Raw genomic sequence first — 17,131 nt, forward strand, 5'->3', positions numbered from 1 at the left:
GTAGCTCCAGATTTCACTCTCTTCCTGAAACGCACAGATTTGAAAATCTCTGTGTCCCTGATTGGTCAGCTAATCTGTATGTTGTGATTTGCCTGAAGACCTCAGACGTCAACCGGAAATGTGACGCTTCTTACCATGTTTGAAAGATTCGTGCACAATGCAATGCTAACAGGAGTTAACTTATAAGCTGGGAGTCCGAAGCGGAAAGAAAAAAGATTTACGTTTGAGATGATAACTCGCGTCATCGTTTACTTTGGGGATTGTACCTTTTGCATATCATTAACATGTACTAATACACACCATAGGAAATTTTAAAAACATGAATCGGACAATAGGTGCTCTTTAAAAACCGGAAGTCACAAAATAAGACTTGAGTTTACAGAGACTGGGTCACAATTATTGTACATAAATTGATAACCAGTTAAAAGCAGTATCCGCTTTAATAACAGATTTAAGGTTATTAATAGGTTTATTCTGAGGCAAAACTGTCTGGCTAACCACTTAGCGCGTCTCATAACCGCATGTTTCATTAGCAAAGTCCCAGTCAGGGCAGATGTTCATCCACCTCCTGCTCTCTTTCATCTGCTCCATCCCTCTTCAGACCAGGTGCGCTTTCACACTTTCCTCTTATCTCCAGGCGTCTGTACGTCAGACAGCCGCTGGCCAGCATCAATCATTATTATCTCTTTCTCAGTAAGCAAGAATGATGTCATAACTTCAGCTAACTTTCTCTAGTGCCATTTTTACTATCCATAAACTATGCAAACCTATTTTACGACCATGGTAAAGAGTGCTTGGCGTCTCTGGTTCGATGATCTAGATAATACATTACGGTCCTGATAACACAGTAATAAACGTATCAGCATATGTTGAAAGTTTGGGGTCCAGCTCGGGGGTGTTGTGAGTTTTACGAGGTCTGGCTGACGGAGTATTGCACAGTAAGTCAGTCTCGCTGCGACTGCATGGCCGAGATCATTAACTTCTGTCCTGGGGTAGATTCATGACATTTGCAGAAGGCGGCAAAAAGTAAATTAACTCAAAATCATTAATAAAATCAAACGCTATGAAAACTGAGAACAAAACACACGCACCATACCAGTAAGTCAATTTTCATTTTAGGATAACATAATTTTTTATGGCATTAATGTTGTGTTGTAAAGTCGGATACGAGAGAGATCTGCTCGATCAGACAGTACAGTAGCCTACAGTAGTAGTCCGACTTTCCAAGTTGAATGGATTGGCATTATTCTCCATAAACCATTATAAATTTGGAGTGTATAAATTTGCACGTACACGTAAGCAGGATGCTTAACATTTCCGGTTTGCAGCTTTAAATGTATTGCTGACTGACATGAACAGCTCTTATATGAAGACTGCACTTTAAAATCATATAATGTTAATTAAAATGCTTAAAATGTTAAAAGGTATAAAAATTAGCAAAATGGCCAAATGGTTCTTCTTTATCATCATGAAGCACCTTTAATTTTAAGATTGTAAACGCTGTTTGTCTTTAAGGTAGAAGGTAAAGTTTAGCCAATAGGTCTGTAATTCCCTAATAAGGTTGTTTTCACCTCCCAGCTCGCCCCTGAACACTTAACTACGAGGGAGAAGCATGGCAACCTGCCCATAATCCACATTCCCATAATCCTTTAGTGAGGTTCCACGGTTTCATCATTTCTCTCCGGTGAAAATGTGCGTTTAGGAGAAATGGATAAGCTATTAGAGGGAAACGGTTAAAAAGGAAAGGTACGGGTGATGGTTTTGATAAGTGCCCTTTCTGGAGATGGAGAGAGGTTAAAGTGCCATAAATCTGATGGGATGTATTTTGCTTTGCTGTTATAGTAACAAACTGAGATGAACGGGCCAAAATGCACAATACGAGGATGAGTGACAGCATTACGCTCTGGTTGGTCACACATAAACAATAGTAACCGTGATGATCTGTCATTTTATTATCGTTTAAACACTTCACGGCATAATACTTATGATGAAAAATATAAGTAAGCCATTTATAGGTTGAAAAGTGTAAGCACTGCGGCTCTGTGGTGGTAACAAAACATTTCTCTGGTAGATTGACCAGCTCGACCAGGCCAAAAAAGCTAAAAGTGTTTGTCCAAACATCAAGATACAAGGGGAGAGTTTGAGTCATTTTTTTCATATTCGATTAATTGAGGCAGACAAATGATCCAACTCATTGAAATGATGTCCCTCTGCCAACATTAATACATTTCTCCTGGTACATATCGCTAAGTCTTTCGTTTGGAGTGTCCCCAACAACCGGGTCGCGACCCAAAACCGGGTCAGGTACGAGTTGCCACCAGGTCACAAGAACATCCTGGAAAAAATGTGTATAATAGCTACTTAATAACTTTATCAGATGTTTTACCCTTTAAAAGCAGAGTTCAGATAACCACGATCGTTTCCACTTTTGTACCAGGTTAGGGTTGTGCCGATAGATGATAGTATCGTGTATCGACGATCTTCAGACATATCGCCAATGGCAGGTTTTCATGTCGATAGTCATGAAGATAGTTGGAGAATGGTTACTATTATTTTTATTATCATCATAGTTTTACATTAACATCCACAATGGATGCTTTTCCTCGCATGAGGGTTTGTAGGCTTCACTTTACGCAGAGAGCTTGTAAATAGAGATATCCTTCTTGCACGTACCTGCACTTAATGCGCGTATCTTGGACTCCTTCTAGCACCCGCGTCATGACCAGCTGCGCTTCTCTCTGTCTCACGTGCACGCGCTCTCGCGTCTGTCCGAAGTCTAAACATAAACTAAAGTAGTAATCCTTATGTCTTTGTTCAGTTTAATGCATTTCATGCGAGCTGAGGCAAACTTTACTTTTTGTTTAAAATATGACCCGCTGCATATTGGCGCCTCTCTCACTCTCGCGGACTTGCAGGGAGCTGTGCTCGGTCCGAAGTCAGATCACCATGCATTAATCCTGTTTATGATATGCATTTCAAGGAGTTGTAGCAATACATCCCTCGTGTTTAATATATGATTGTGTTTAAAATATGATCGCGTTCCGCTGGACCGATGCGTTTAAAAAGTCTCATCTGAGAGCACCACTGCTTGACACGTGTAGCCTTGCAACAGCAATAAGCAAATGCATTGAATTGTTTGTATGTATGTGCACGCACGTGTGTGTGTGTGTGTGTGTGTGTGCGCAGATGCATGTTTTTACAGTTATTAAGTAATCATTGTTAGGGTTTTAATGACGCGCTCGCATTAATGGCATCAGTTTTAAGAAGGTTGCGGTCATGACGGTGTTGCTCTTGTTCTTTTTTGTCCACCCATCAAGTGACTTGTTATAATGAGTAAAAAATAACAAATAAAAAAATGAGTAAACTACTGCCCCACCCCCCGATACTATCGTGTATCGCCGATCTCACAGGCTGACGATAGGATGATCTCAAAATAGGGCATATCGCCCAACACTATACCAGGTCGCTCTCTCTCCTCTCTCTCTCTCTCTACCATCGCATCTGTGATCACATAGGATTGCTGTCATTAGAGTTTAAGCATACTTCTAAAACACAATCGATCAAAGAATTGCAGAGCTATGGCTTTATGAATAATTTGCAAATGTACCACACAAATCCGAATACGTCACTACATGAAACCTTTCAACTCTATGTCAACGCAAATAACCAGGGACGGACTGGGGCTAAAAAACAGCCCTGGACTTTCTCCCAAATAGGCCCATCATCCGGCCATTCGCCCCTAGCAGTGCGCAACAGACACAAGGATGTCCTGATACTATTCCACAATACTGTCAGACTATTAGACAAGATTATTAAATATTTTGTCAATGTCATATTACACTTTGATGTATAATAAGGCTGTGAAATAATGAAAATGGCTAGGCCCTATTTATTTTGTCTGTAAAGCTTTCACAAACAACCACCAGGGGCCTCATGTATAATACTGTGCGTAGGATTCTTACTAAAAGTCTACGTACGCACAAAAGCCAAAAATGGCATACACCAAAAATTATGAAGACTTATAAAACAAAGCAATGTTCCCTTTATAAATCACAGATCACCTGCAAGTGTGCGAACATGAATCATCCTTAGATCCCACCCTGGAAGCCCATTCTCCCATCAAGTTTGTTTTTTTTATAAATCACAACATTTGCGTGGAAACTGCCGTACGCACGTTTCAAGTCCTGTTTTGTGCGTACGCACGCTTTATAAATGAGGCCCCAGGTCTTTGCCAATTTCACAATACTAAACACAAATATGAAAGACAAGGAAAACTGCACTCTGATGGAAGACAGACAGAAAGTGTAAGCTAGGATTTTTTTGTTTAAACTAATATTTGGTCAATTATTTAGATTGTGTCAATCATCATTAAAAGCAAATAAGCGTCGGTCTCCATGCCCCCGCGCAGCGGCAATTTTTCCGGCATCCCTCTTCTTCCCAATCTCCTCCTTAACTGCTCATTAATTTCCTTTGTGCAGTACTGTTACTTGAACTTTGGCCTCAGGTTCGAGCTGCCTTTGAGGACAGCAAGCCAAGTTTGTTTACCGTTGATTATTAAGACTGAATATGAACTTGTGAAACAATGATAGTAAACACAATCTGCCAAACTGCGGTTCTACAATTCTACTAAAATAAAGCCAGTATTAAAGTTACAATGAAATTCATTTGTTTTGGAATATTGTGGTATTTATTTTTTTTTTTTTACAAATAACGACTTATCTGTGAGCTTCATTATTTTTTTAAAATTCATGTGCCCTCATAATCTTTCATCAAAAATGCAAATCTCATCCCCACCTCAAAATGATCTTTCTTTACTTCCGGTCATATGGTATGGCAGGTGGGCGGGGTCCGGGAAAAGATCGCTGCAATTAGCAAATAGCAACATGACCCAACTTTAAACGATCCAAACAGTTTTCTTTTTTTCACAGTTATTTTTATTACCATTTTCCAACAGTTGAATACAAATCAAAAACAAAACGTACCATACTTTTTGGACTATAAGCCGCACCGGAGTATAAGCCGCATCATTCAAAAATGCGTCATTAAGATGAAATAACATATATAAGTCGCAGTGGACTATACGTCGCGTTTATTTAGAAAACTATTTCACAAAATCCAAGCCGAAGAACAGACATTTCATCTGGAAGCCAAGGTATTCAACTAAACAATAGCAGACAGAACAGCAGGCTGAATAGATGTCTGTATGTTAATGTAATATTATCAGTTATTTAAACGATAAACCATTCCAGCTTACCTGGAAGGTTGAATAGTCTAAATTAACGGAACAAGCCAACTAGCGTGAAGTTCGCATACTCATCATTTCACATTACTGAATCTATTAAATTACATAAATACAGGAGCAGCATATGGCGCACTCTTGCGTCTGTAGACGGTACTGTTGTCTCATAAATGTAAAAATTAATTCTTACTGACTTAAAAGGCGCATCTGACTATAAGACGCAGCACCAGCCAAGTTATAAAAAACCCGGCTTGCAGACCGAAAAATACGGTAAAAGAAAAAAAATCCTGCACACACTTAAAGTATTAAGTAAAAATATATCAAATCAGTCATTAGGAGGACTGACCAAGTTTACTTGTTATAATTAGTAATAAAAGGTTGCCAAATTGTTTGTTCTTTTTCCCTTAAAGAATACTTTTCAACATTTCATTACGTCTGATCCAATTAGTTTTCGATGTTCAAATTCAAAATTCAAATCTTGCCCTATCTTTTTTATTTCAGAAGCCATTTCGCTTGGATATACGTCGCCATGGGGGAAAATAAGACAATTACTACTTCCGTTTCATGGCCACTTTAACTTCCCTCATGTATGGTTCTATGATCTTTACTTTATACATTTCTCAAAGTAGTATTTTCAGCACTAACAGCCACTAAAAATAATAGTTGGAGCAGGTATGGGCAACACGTGAGTCTCACTCGCACAGCACCCCAGCATCCCCCCTGCCCGGTCCGTGAAAAAAACTTCCAAGCTGAAACTGGTCTGCGGTGTAAAAAAGGTTGGGGCGCCCTGCACTAGAGGCACTGAAGTCGCTTTTCTTTGTTTTGATGTGGGTTTATTCAAGGTTATAAAGCAGACAATATTGAACATTATTGGCGTATATTCTTCAGTTCATGCTTGTGTAACCATGGCAGAGGTCTTTACTGTCAGGATCGATCGTGTCAAGAACTCGTTGTTTACAGGAAGCACAGTGGCGGCTTACAAAAGGGACCGTAGTGAATGACCAAAATACATCTGTATGTTTTAGTCAGCTGTTTTTTATTAAAATGTAACCGCAAGGACAGGGTAAGTCGCTTAGGCATGCCACGCGTTGGTGCACATATGACTATAAATAAGTACCAAATGGCACAAATCTACTTAACAAAGACAAGCAGGTTTTAATCTGTGTATCTTCGTAACTTTAAAAATCAAAATGAACAAAAAACAAACACTTCTAATGGACATTGCATTGAAAGATGCAGCAGTATGTACATGGAGAAACATATTTTAGGTTATGCACAGATATGGAAATGGAGTCTAGTTTGAAACTAGTCTGACTATTTTGTTTGTGCAAGGCACCATAATACAACGTCAAGGTACGTGTAAGGGATTAGTCCCCTCTAAAACAATATGGGGTGGATTCCCGGACAGGGTTTATCCTGGTCCCAGACTAAAATGCATGTCTGAGCTACTTTAATTTCAAAACACCTTGTACTGACATATTTTAACTAGGGCTGTCAAAATTAACGCGTTAATAACGCGTTAACGCAAATTCATTTTAACGCAACTAATTTTATTAACGCCGATTAACGCAACGCGCAATTTCTGTTTGACCCTTAGTCCAGCCCATAGTTGAAAGAACAGAGACGCAGACAAATGGGATCCTGTCTAAATGATTCAAAGGTTTTCATAGAAATAAGAACATTAACCAAATCGTCTAGCAAATCCAATGCTCTAAATGCTCGTTGGACATCTGAAATGATCTTTATTTATACGTCTGAGAGGTGTAACGTTCCCGTCCTCCTAAGGTAAGGTGACCAGATTTTTAAAATGAAAACCGGGGACATTTCCTAGTTAAATGGTGAAAATATAATTAAAATTTGTTGTTATTTATGAATTTAAAAGTTTTCTTTTTTTATTGTTGTGGGTTCAATGCAAAAAAACAAATGACTTTCTTCTTACTCAATAAAATTTTTGTCTAATTTTCAGTACAAATATCTAAAAAATCTTAAAACAAGATGCATTTTCTTGATAAGCAAAATCCCCTAAGAAAAATATAGCTTTAAGACAAAAAAAATTAAGTGAATTTGTGCTTAAAACATGCAAAAAAGTATTTTGTTGAATTAAGCAGTGGTAGATTTTTTTGTTTGTTTTAAGCACAAATTTGATATTTTGGTCTAAAAATCAGACTTATATTCCGAGCGCAGGTGATAAGTAGCTCGCGGCCCCCTCTGCTGGTGAAAATAATCATTACATGATTGCTCCGGTCTGGTACTACAAAAGCAAGTGATTGATCGGGTGGTTGATCGGGTTTTTCGGTGTATTTGCTGGTTGTTTTGGACATGCTGTAAAACGGGGACATTTCCGGGGACAGCTTCAGTCGGGGACAGAACACCAAAAAACGGGACTGTCCCTGGATAACGGGGACGTCTGGTCACCTTATCCTAATGCTTAATCGAATGCAAAGATGCGTCTCAATTCATTTTGGTTTCGCTTTTATGCATGACTTAGAAAATAGACTGCAGGACTTGCTTGATGTTAAAAGAGTCATTAAGAGAGATAAAGTTCGGTACCTGATTATTGTTAAAGAGTTATTAAGAGCGACAAGACTCAAAAGCGATCTCCTCACGCTGAATGACTGACATCTGAAGCGCGTGCACACAGACGCGCGAGTGCGCGACCCGGATATAGACATCTACACAAAATTAAAGTTTTACAAATATCTCTTTGATAAGAATTCACGCAGGTAGGATCTATAATCTGTTAAGTAAATGTTTGGTTAACTGTTTGGTAAAAATATCTGATGTGTAACATTATATTAGATCACTTAGATTTTAAGCAGTCTGTCTCAATGTCAATCAAACAAAAGAAAAAAGTTTAACATATATTGATTATGTTTTTGCTTTGTGTGTGCTAAATCTTATAGTTTTATCAGTGATTTTAAGGTATTGATGTGGTAATTTAATGTATGGATGTGGTGATTTTTCTGGTAATTTAACTTTGCTGACTCTTTCAACTTCAAACAGGTGTAGTTCTGTCTTATTTTGTTATATTCCTCCAAATCATGCATTGTTCTATCTTTTAATAGAGAATGTCAAAATATATACAACAATTTCTTTGAAAATTTGCTAATTTCGACTAAATTTGACAGCACATGTCAAAAATGATGCAGCATCAAATAAAAATGGAGAAAGAAAAATCTTCTTAAAGGAAAATGCATATACAAAACAATGGCTTGATGGTTCTGTTAAAAATGTAAACAGGCTGTTGTTAACATACATTTGCATAAAGCATCTATATATGTATATATGATTAGAATATTAAAAACCTGAAAAGTGTTAAATTAGGGTAAATTAAGAACGGATAAAAATGTGCGATTAATTTGCGATTAATCGCGAGTTAACTCATGAAATCATGCGATTAATCTAGATTAATTTTTTTAATCTATTGACAGCCCTAATTTTAACATGTATCAATGCCATTGTTTTGTCTCAAGATGCACACCAGTATAGTTTTTTGTAAGGTTTGTTTTAGGGGTGCACCGATATATCGGCCGATGATGCTTGCTATGCTTCTCAATGAAATATGGTGAAACTCTCTCGTGAAGAACTCAATATGCGCTGCAGTAGAAGAACTATACACGCGCAGCTCCAGGAAATGGCTTAAGGATATATTTATATTGCTTTTCTTCAAACCTTTTCAGGTATTTTCATGATAATAAAGAATATGATTATGTTTGACGAGTTTTGCTTTTTCAAATGCATGTTATAAAAGACTCAAACTAACAGTGATTTCAGATCGATAAGGACTTACTGATCAAAAGCCATAGTAGATGAAATAGCTGTGAATAATATCAGCTGTGCGATTCAGAATAGTTATCGGCAACATATTATTAGCGTACATCGGGATTTATCTGTGCACCCCTAGTTTTTTTGTAAAAATTTCTTAAATGTCCTAAAATAACCAAGATTAATCCTGGATTAATCTAAACCCTGTCGGGAAACCGCTGAAATAAATGTCAAGTAATGTTCAAGTGAGAGCAAGGTTACATCAAGTTACCTTTTAAGATACATTGTTACAGTTCCCTTTTGAGGGAACTCGCGCTGCGTCACTGCGGTGACACTTTGGGGACGCCTCCAGGGGTAAGTGCGTCTTAATGTGTATATTAAATTCAACCAACGGTGAGGCTTAACAACAAAGACAGGGTGACACGGGAGCCAGGAAGTATATCACTATCTGAAATATTGCCAAAGATGGCGTTACAGAGACGCAGGAAGTATAGCAAGGGAGACACAGCGTCTCATTCCCTTCTCAGGGAACAAGAGTTACATACGTAACCCGAGACGTTTTTTTATGTGTCAAACACAACTATGCAAAAAAGCATTTTGGTATGAATCAACATTCGCATACAGAAGATATAAGCATTTAAAGTGAACAGTTTAGCACATGTGCTTAAAAGGCTAGACATTTTATGATATTATCCTACACTACACAGGGAATAATATGGATTTTTTTCCAGAAAACTTCTTGCATAAAATTGATTCAAGCACTTTTAATGACCTGTATCTATGTATATATATTTTCAAAAACTTCCCAGGGCCTTGAATTATTTCCCCCAGATTCACAAAATTTCAAGGATTTCAAGGACCTGTGGGAACCCTGGGCTTGACACAGTCTGCCAAGACAGCCAATAGCGCTTCACATTTATAACTAAAGTAATGATGCAATTGATCAAGAGACACATGAGAACCAATGGTATTTCACAATCAAAGATGACATCATATCGTTTCTTCTGGCGGCACTTTTTGAACTGGAGAGTGTACAATGGATTTGATATTTACAGTGTATTGTCATCACTTTTGCGTCTTTTCTTCATATAAATCGATCATTTAACCTCGGTATACTTATAATATTTTAAGTACTTTTTGAAAAAAGTTGTGACTGTTTTGTATGCTGTGTTTTATATCATATAATAATAAATGTGTATGTTATTTGCCCTAAATGCCTGAATAGTGTAATGTGTAATATAAATACAATTAATCCTAGCAGTTTAATTTGTAAATCATGTCCCAATGCATGCAATCAAAGCAACATTATATGCCAAAATATTTCATACCCTAATATATTAAGTTTCACCTTCAATAGGCGCTAATTAAGTAAACACATGTGATGGTCCTATTTGAGGAAATGGACAAATGACCAAAACAATCGTATGGGTTGTGCAAATTACATCTTTAAACAAATTATTTAGCCTAAAATGAAAATTCTGTTACCATTTACTCAATTATTAATCCTCATGCCACTGTGTCTTTCTTTCATAAAACAATAAATTAGATGTCGGTTGTATAAAATGAGCTTCATACAACCAAGAGGAAAAGCGACTACGAGCTCTAAAAGGCGTTAAAAAAAGATCACTCCATACAACTTCTTTCATTCGTTCTGAAGGAATATGAAATGTAATTTTATGAATGAGGCCGCTGTATAGAAAAAGCAGCATGAAGCATTGAACGGTCTCCTTTGTGTACCATAAAAGAAAGTCAGGTTTACAAAAGGTTTACAATTGCATGTGTGTCATTGATTTTTCACTTTTTGTAAACTGTTTCTTTAAATCTCCAGCTTCTGGACAATCCACGACCGTGAGGCACTCAGGTTGATCTCGATTTATAAGCATCTGTCTCTTCTTACAGTGTGTCCACCTATGCTATGCGTATCCTGGTGCCCTGGTCCCTGAAGTGAACCTTCACAAAGCCCGATCCACAAGCACAAACCCTTTTCATGGCCTTTTCATGCAAAATAAATCAAACGTGGCTTTGAGGTAGGAATATAAATCAAAGGGTTGGGGTTATGTACAGATGAGTGAACCCAACACCCAGCCTTAAGAAACGCAAGCGGCATATGCGTGTGTGTAGGTTGTTATTTATGTAGGTGTGAGTGCTCGTGTTCACACGTGTGATTGAATATGTGTGTGTGATCTTTTTAGCACCGCGGGTGTAAGAGTGACCCCAGTCGAACATTTTGATGTTGCCAAGTTTAATGTGCAATGAGTTTTCGCCTTTGAGAAATGAAGCCAAAGTTGAGCGTGTGCTAATGTTGGAAAAGTCAGAGAAGTGATGCGTGTGTGCATATTTGGAGAGTATATGTTTAGACTATGCTTGCAAATATACCGTATATGGTTTGCTGTAATGCTGCAAGCATGATGTAATGTAGTAAATACCAGAAGCTAATAATATTTTATGAATGTTCAACTATTACAAGTCTGCCTTTATACATCTGATAAAAAGAAGCAACTGGACTCTGTTTTTGGACACATGGTTTCTGGTACCATGGTAATGCCATGTTACCATGTTGATTTCATTACTGCCTTTGAAGTACATACAGTACCATACAATATAAACCATCATTTAGTACCACAGTACATATTAGTACCATGGTATTGCCATTTGGTGTAAAATGTAAAACCACGTTGATGTTTCTTCTTTTATTTAATTCAATTTGAGTTGAATTGCACTTCTTCTTTTGTTATTGTTTTTTGTTTTATAAATGATTTAAGCAGTACAGTACAATGATTGTGTTTCTGTAGCTCAATTCGTAAAACATTGCAATAGCAGTGCAAAGGTTGTGGGTTTGATTTTTAAGGAACACACATACTGAGAAAATGTATAGCTTGTAATGCAAGGCAAGTTGCTTTGGATAAAAGCATCTGCTAAATACATAAAAATGTAAACGCGACCCTGGATAAAGATCTTTTTTATTGAGATTTAAACATCATCTGAAAGTTAAATAAATAAGCTTGCCACTGATGTATGGTTTATTAGGACAATATTTTGGCCAATATATAACTATTTGAAAACTATATATAAAAAATATTTATTGAGAAAATCCAAATGAAGTCCTTAGCAACACATATTACTAATGAAAAATGATATATTGGTAGCACTTTATTTTACGGTACATGTACTTACCTTGTACATATATAAATATGTAAATATGTACATATGTAAATATGTTGTACTTACAGACAAATGTGTGGTACTTACTTTTGAGTATCTACATGGTAATTAAATGGTATCATTTCTGTACTTATCAGTGGTACATACTTGATAGTTATTATGTACCTCTAGATAAGTACTGGGTAATACCAGATACATATAGTGTAGGTATACTGTAACTAACAACACTTACTAATGAAAGTACAATATAAGTATTTAGTACTTACAGGCAAGTGTGGGTTAATGACAGGTACTTATAGTGTATGTATACTGTAACTAACACGACACACTACTCTACTTACAAATGAATGTACAATTTAAGTATTTAGTACTTACAGGCAAGTGTGGATTAATGACAGGTACGTACAGTGTAGTGTATGTATACTGTAACTCAGTGGTTCTCAAACTTTTTCCGCGTGCGGCCCCCCTTGTGTACGGTGCATTTCTTTGCGGTCCCCCCAAAGAAAATGTATGACAAAAAACTGTTTTAAAATGTAACGTTTTAATTAAACAAAACATATTAAGTTATACAGTAGTGCTGTTGGTTAGTAGCCTTATTTTTTTTAGGTTTAATTACACAGAATACATGATAAATTAATGTATTTTATAAAAAGTAATACAACTGGGGCCCCCTGGAACCATCTCGCGCCCCGGCCCCCAGTTTGAGACCCACTGCTGTAACTAACGAGAAACACTACTGTACTTACAAAAAGATGTATAATTTAAGTATTTAGTTCTTACAGGCAAGTGTGTGTTAATGACACGTACTTATAGTGTATGTATACTTTAACTAACGAGAAACACTACTGTACTTACAAATGAATGTACAATATAAGTATTTAGTACTTACAGGCAAGTGTGGGTTAATGACAGGTACTTATAGTGTATGTATACTGTAACTAACACGACACACTACTGTACTTACAAATGAATGTATAATTTAAGTATTTAGTACTTACAGGTAAGTATGGGTTAATGGAAAGTACCACACATTTGTCTGTAAGTACAACCTATTTAACATATATGTACAAGGTAAGAACACGTGTTGTAAAATAAAATGCTACCGATATATTTATGGTAAGAAATGTACAAAATATCTTCTTGGACTTCATGATTTTTTACTTTAAAAACACAAACACTGTATGGTTGGCAATTGCTAGAAATATACCCATGCGACTTAAGGGTCCAGGGTCACAAATATCAGATAAACACGGTACTACCATGGTATGACTTACTTTGGCTGCTCCGATCTGCTCTTTCCGAAATCTTTCCAAGGGAGTGATCAAAACATCATCTGCATTCTGTATCTGCAATTGATCAAACACAAACAGATCAAGATATTTGAGGAGAACATGACATATTAAAATGTACTTCAAATGAAAGTTAGATGGCAAAAGCTTCATTAATAAGGCTCGAAATTTTAACAAGCTCGCTATGGTGAGCAAATGTGTGATGTGAGTTTGTTTCTGCGCAGGCCTTGTGAGAACATTCACACTTTAGAGGAACAGTAATGATGAGAGCGATGCCATTTGATTCATCAGCATTCGTTTAATGAGAGCTTCAGGGGAGACCGACAGCCGATCGGCCGTGAAAATTAAGCAAAATGAGCTCTAATGCAGATGTCATGAAATCAAATAATGAAGAAAAAAGAAAATGGCGTTTTGTTTTATAAGGGCTATGAAGGTTGACAGAGCCGAGAGAAATGCGGCCATCAACAACCGGGGATGGAGTTTTACTCTCTATATATCGGCGGGTATCACTGCATGAACTGTAAAAGACCCTCGGGGTAAAATCACATGCTCATTTGAGCCACAGAGACGTTGTACGCACAACAGAAGATTGTGTCAATTACGGCAAACGTCTGTGCGCGTTTCTCTGTGTGCATCATTCCAGAGTTTTGGCTGAACAGAATCGTATCATTAAAGTTGATGTGAAACTGCATTCGCAATCCATTTCACTCCCATAATCAAATGTGGAGGGTGAAACAGGCACATTCAAGGGGACGAAATGTAGGGAGGCACTATAATCCAGCTGGATTGATTGGAAGGATATTTCTTTGGAAGCGGACTTCTTTATGTGTTTTCACTATCGCAGTACTGCAATGTCATATGATGATCGGTTTGCAAACTGCAAGTCAAACACATCCCCAGCGTTTGTGATGCTAACCATTTAGACCTCCAAATTCCACCATAATCACCAACAACAACAATTTAAACCCACACGATCATTGTTTTAGGGATCGATTGTAAATGTCACCTTCAAGTACTCAAGTACTAGCGCCCATCACTACAACAAAGTTTACAAAATTTTATTGCCAGGGTCACTTGTAATAATAAACCTACTTCATCATTCATTTAAACAAAACATATATTTTTGCCATCTTGAATGTTTGTATTTATCGATCTAGAGAAAATGCGCAGAAATGTAGTGTTTCATTACAAGGTAAAATCACCATCTACTGGCCTAGCACACATAACAGTCCTTCCAGAAAAACGCAGAGTTGTTTTGTGATTGTTGGGGGCAAAAATCCTTGATCTTGCGGCACGTTTTCTTAAAAAATATGCAGGATATTTATGCAATTTTATGCGATGAAATTTCGGGAACTTGCCAAAATTGCGAGGAACTTGCAAAAACTGTGAACTTTTTAAAAACTGTTTGCAGCTTTTGACTGATGTTTACGTCGCGTAATTACATTATTTCCTTATATTCCCATGACAACATGGGACATGGCTGCGCATGTGTGAAGTAAATGCACCATTTTTCAACTTTCTGCTAAGATATATATGCATATTATTTCTGCATATTTTGCGAGCAGAAATCTGCAATTTATTCGGCGAAAGTATGACGTATTAAAAAATGCGGCCCTCGCATAAATATGCAGACTTTGGCTGATTATGCATTGAATCGTGTGATCGCATAATCAAATTTTTCTGAAGGGACTGACATAATAAAGCGATTTTACTCCTGTGTTGTCATGTGTATATGAAATATGCATAAATGCTATTTTTTTACTACATTTTTGTCATGTAAACATAGCCTTATAGCACAAATGTCATGAATTTAAACCCAGGGAACACACATACTGACAAAAATCAGTAATACAAAAATAAATTTGGATAAAAATGTCTGCCAAATGCAAAAAAATAAAAATAATAATAATTATCCAGGTATCAAAAACGAGTCAGGTGGTTTAATTCGATTGGATGAAAAGTAAGAAAAAAATGTAAATTATTATCACATATTTTCAAAATATGTAAAATAACATACAAGTTATGCACAATAAAACCAATATTTTAAATCTGATTAATTCTGAATCGTTCCTATAGCTCAAATGATGCATGAGGTGGTATTAGCAATAGCAGGTATATGGGTATAAGGTTACACTTTATTTCGATAGATCACCTTAGACACAGTAAATACTATAAATAACATGGCAACTACATGTTAACTAACTCTTGAGCTAGAAGTATAGTCAAATTTTTATGCATACGTGGGGTTTTACGTTAAGTGTGTGTGACGGAAATTTCGTCATCAGTAGCACCGTGCACTGCCAGATTTTTGTAACCGCATACAAAAAAAAATTTAGTATGTAGCCCAGGAGATGCATTGCATTTTGTTGCAATCTGCATGCATCGAACATCGACAAATATAATAACATTAAAGCTGCAGTCTGTAGTTATGGCCTCTCTATCGCCATCTCTGCTTGAACTAGAAGTTTAGACCCCGAAATAACCAGAATCACTTTTTACCCGAACTCGAGGTCGATAAATCATTTTTTAAAAGAAAGATCCGGCCTGAGACAAACCCGAAAAAATTAGACCAGAGTCCGTCCCAACCCAATTGGCAATATTTTTAACCTGACTGGACCCAAATGTAAACGGCACTGACATGTGTGCAGTCTGACTCAAATGAAAATTAACCTAATGTCGCAAGCGCTCTTGGCAAACAGGGAAGGAGTTGGAAAAGGACTGCACATATGCAAGATAGTAACAGTCTTTTGGGATGTGTTCGGCAAAACACATTCATTTTGAATTACCCTAGAGAGCCAAGGCCGCTAATATTATACTCGACCCATGTCTGAAGCTCGGATCTCTGATCGGACCTCTGGTTTTTGGATCTCAGTGGACCCGTGAAGACTTCAGGCTTGGTTTAGTAGAATAAGTTGACACGTAGTTGCAAAGTTATGTATAGCCAACATGATTTCTGTTTGGTTAGTGGATTATTACAATAAAGTGTTAAACCATCGAACACAATTCACATCTGAACCCAGATCTACCAAAAATGCATAAATGCAAATGATTTCAGGTTGACTTTGAGAAGCTTCAACCCCCAAAACACACAAATTAGGTCATGATGCACATCTTTGACTTTTGAGTGGTGACACGACACTCGGTTTGATTAACACACTGGTTATTCAGCACCATGAGAATGTGAGAAAAAGCCATAACACGGCCCATAATACCGGCTCTAATTTTAGAAAATCCTTTCCCTCCACCATCTCCGGAGAGCCTCCTTCGCCACTCATAAATCAAGAGAATTGTTTTCATTGTCTTGAAAACACCCTCGAAACACACGGTCACCCTCAGCTGTGCCTGGCAAAGGCAAGCAAAACTCATCTGCATCGAAACAGCTTCATCCATTAAAATTCAAAGTGTGAAAAACTAACTTAATTTAAGAAATTACTGGTTGGATTAATAATACAAAATATTTGATGAATTATGATGCCAATGTCATCCCTATGGCCGGCGGAGATCACAATATCAAATATGCAGGTAACTAAAACTATAACTCAATGATCAATGAATTAACTTTGCGTATGTCTCAAATGGGGCTATGCAGAATGAGGCAAGAGCATACATATCTCTCTCTCTCTCTCTCTTTCTGTGTGTGTGTACACAGGACAGGGCAACATCTATATGATGGAGC

At 37.1% G+C, this 17,131-nt stretch overlaps 1 protein-coding gene across 5 annotated transcripts in view; it reads right to left on the reverse strand.

Moving 5' to 3' along the window:
* Positions 1 to 17,131, reverse strand: part of arhgap42b (Rho GTPase activating protein 42b) — a 148,874-nt gene that overhangs the window by 59,041 nt on the left and 72,702 nt on the right. For all 5 annotated transcript variants that reach the window (XM_055173707.2, XM_055173706.2, XM_055173705.2 and 2 more), the window contains exon 4: positions 13,441 to 13,512. In XM_055173707.2, the coding sequence (XP_055029682.2) occupies positions 13,441 to 13,512 (72 nt within the window). The remainder of the gene's footprint in view (positions 1 to 13,440; positions 13,513 to 17,131) is intronic.

The sequence above is a fragment of the Misgurnus anguillicaudatus genome, chromosome 15, assembly GCF_027580225.2.
Source record: "Misgurnus anguillicaudatus chromosome 15, ASM2758022v2, whole genome shotgun sequence".
In the NCBI taxonomy this organism is placed as follows: domain Eukaryota; kingdom Metazoa; phylum Chordata; class Actinopteri; order Cypriniformes; family Cobitidae; genus Misgurnus; species Misgurnus anguillicaudatus.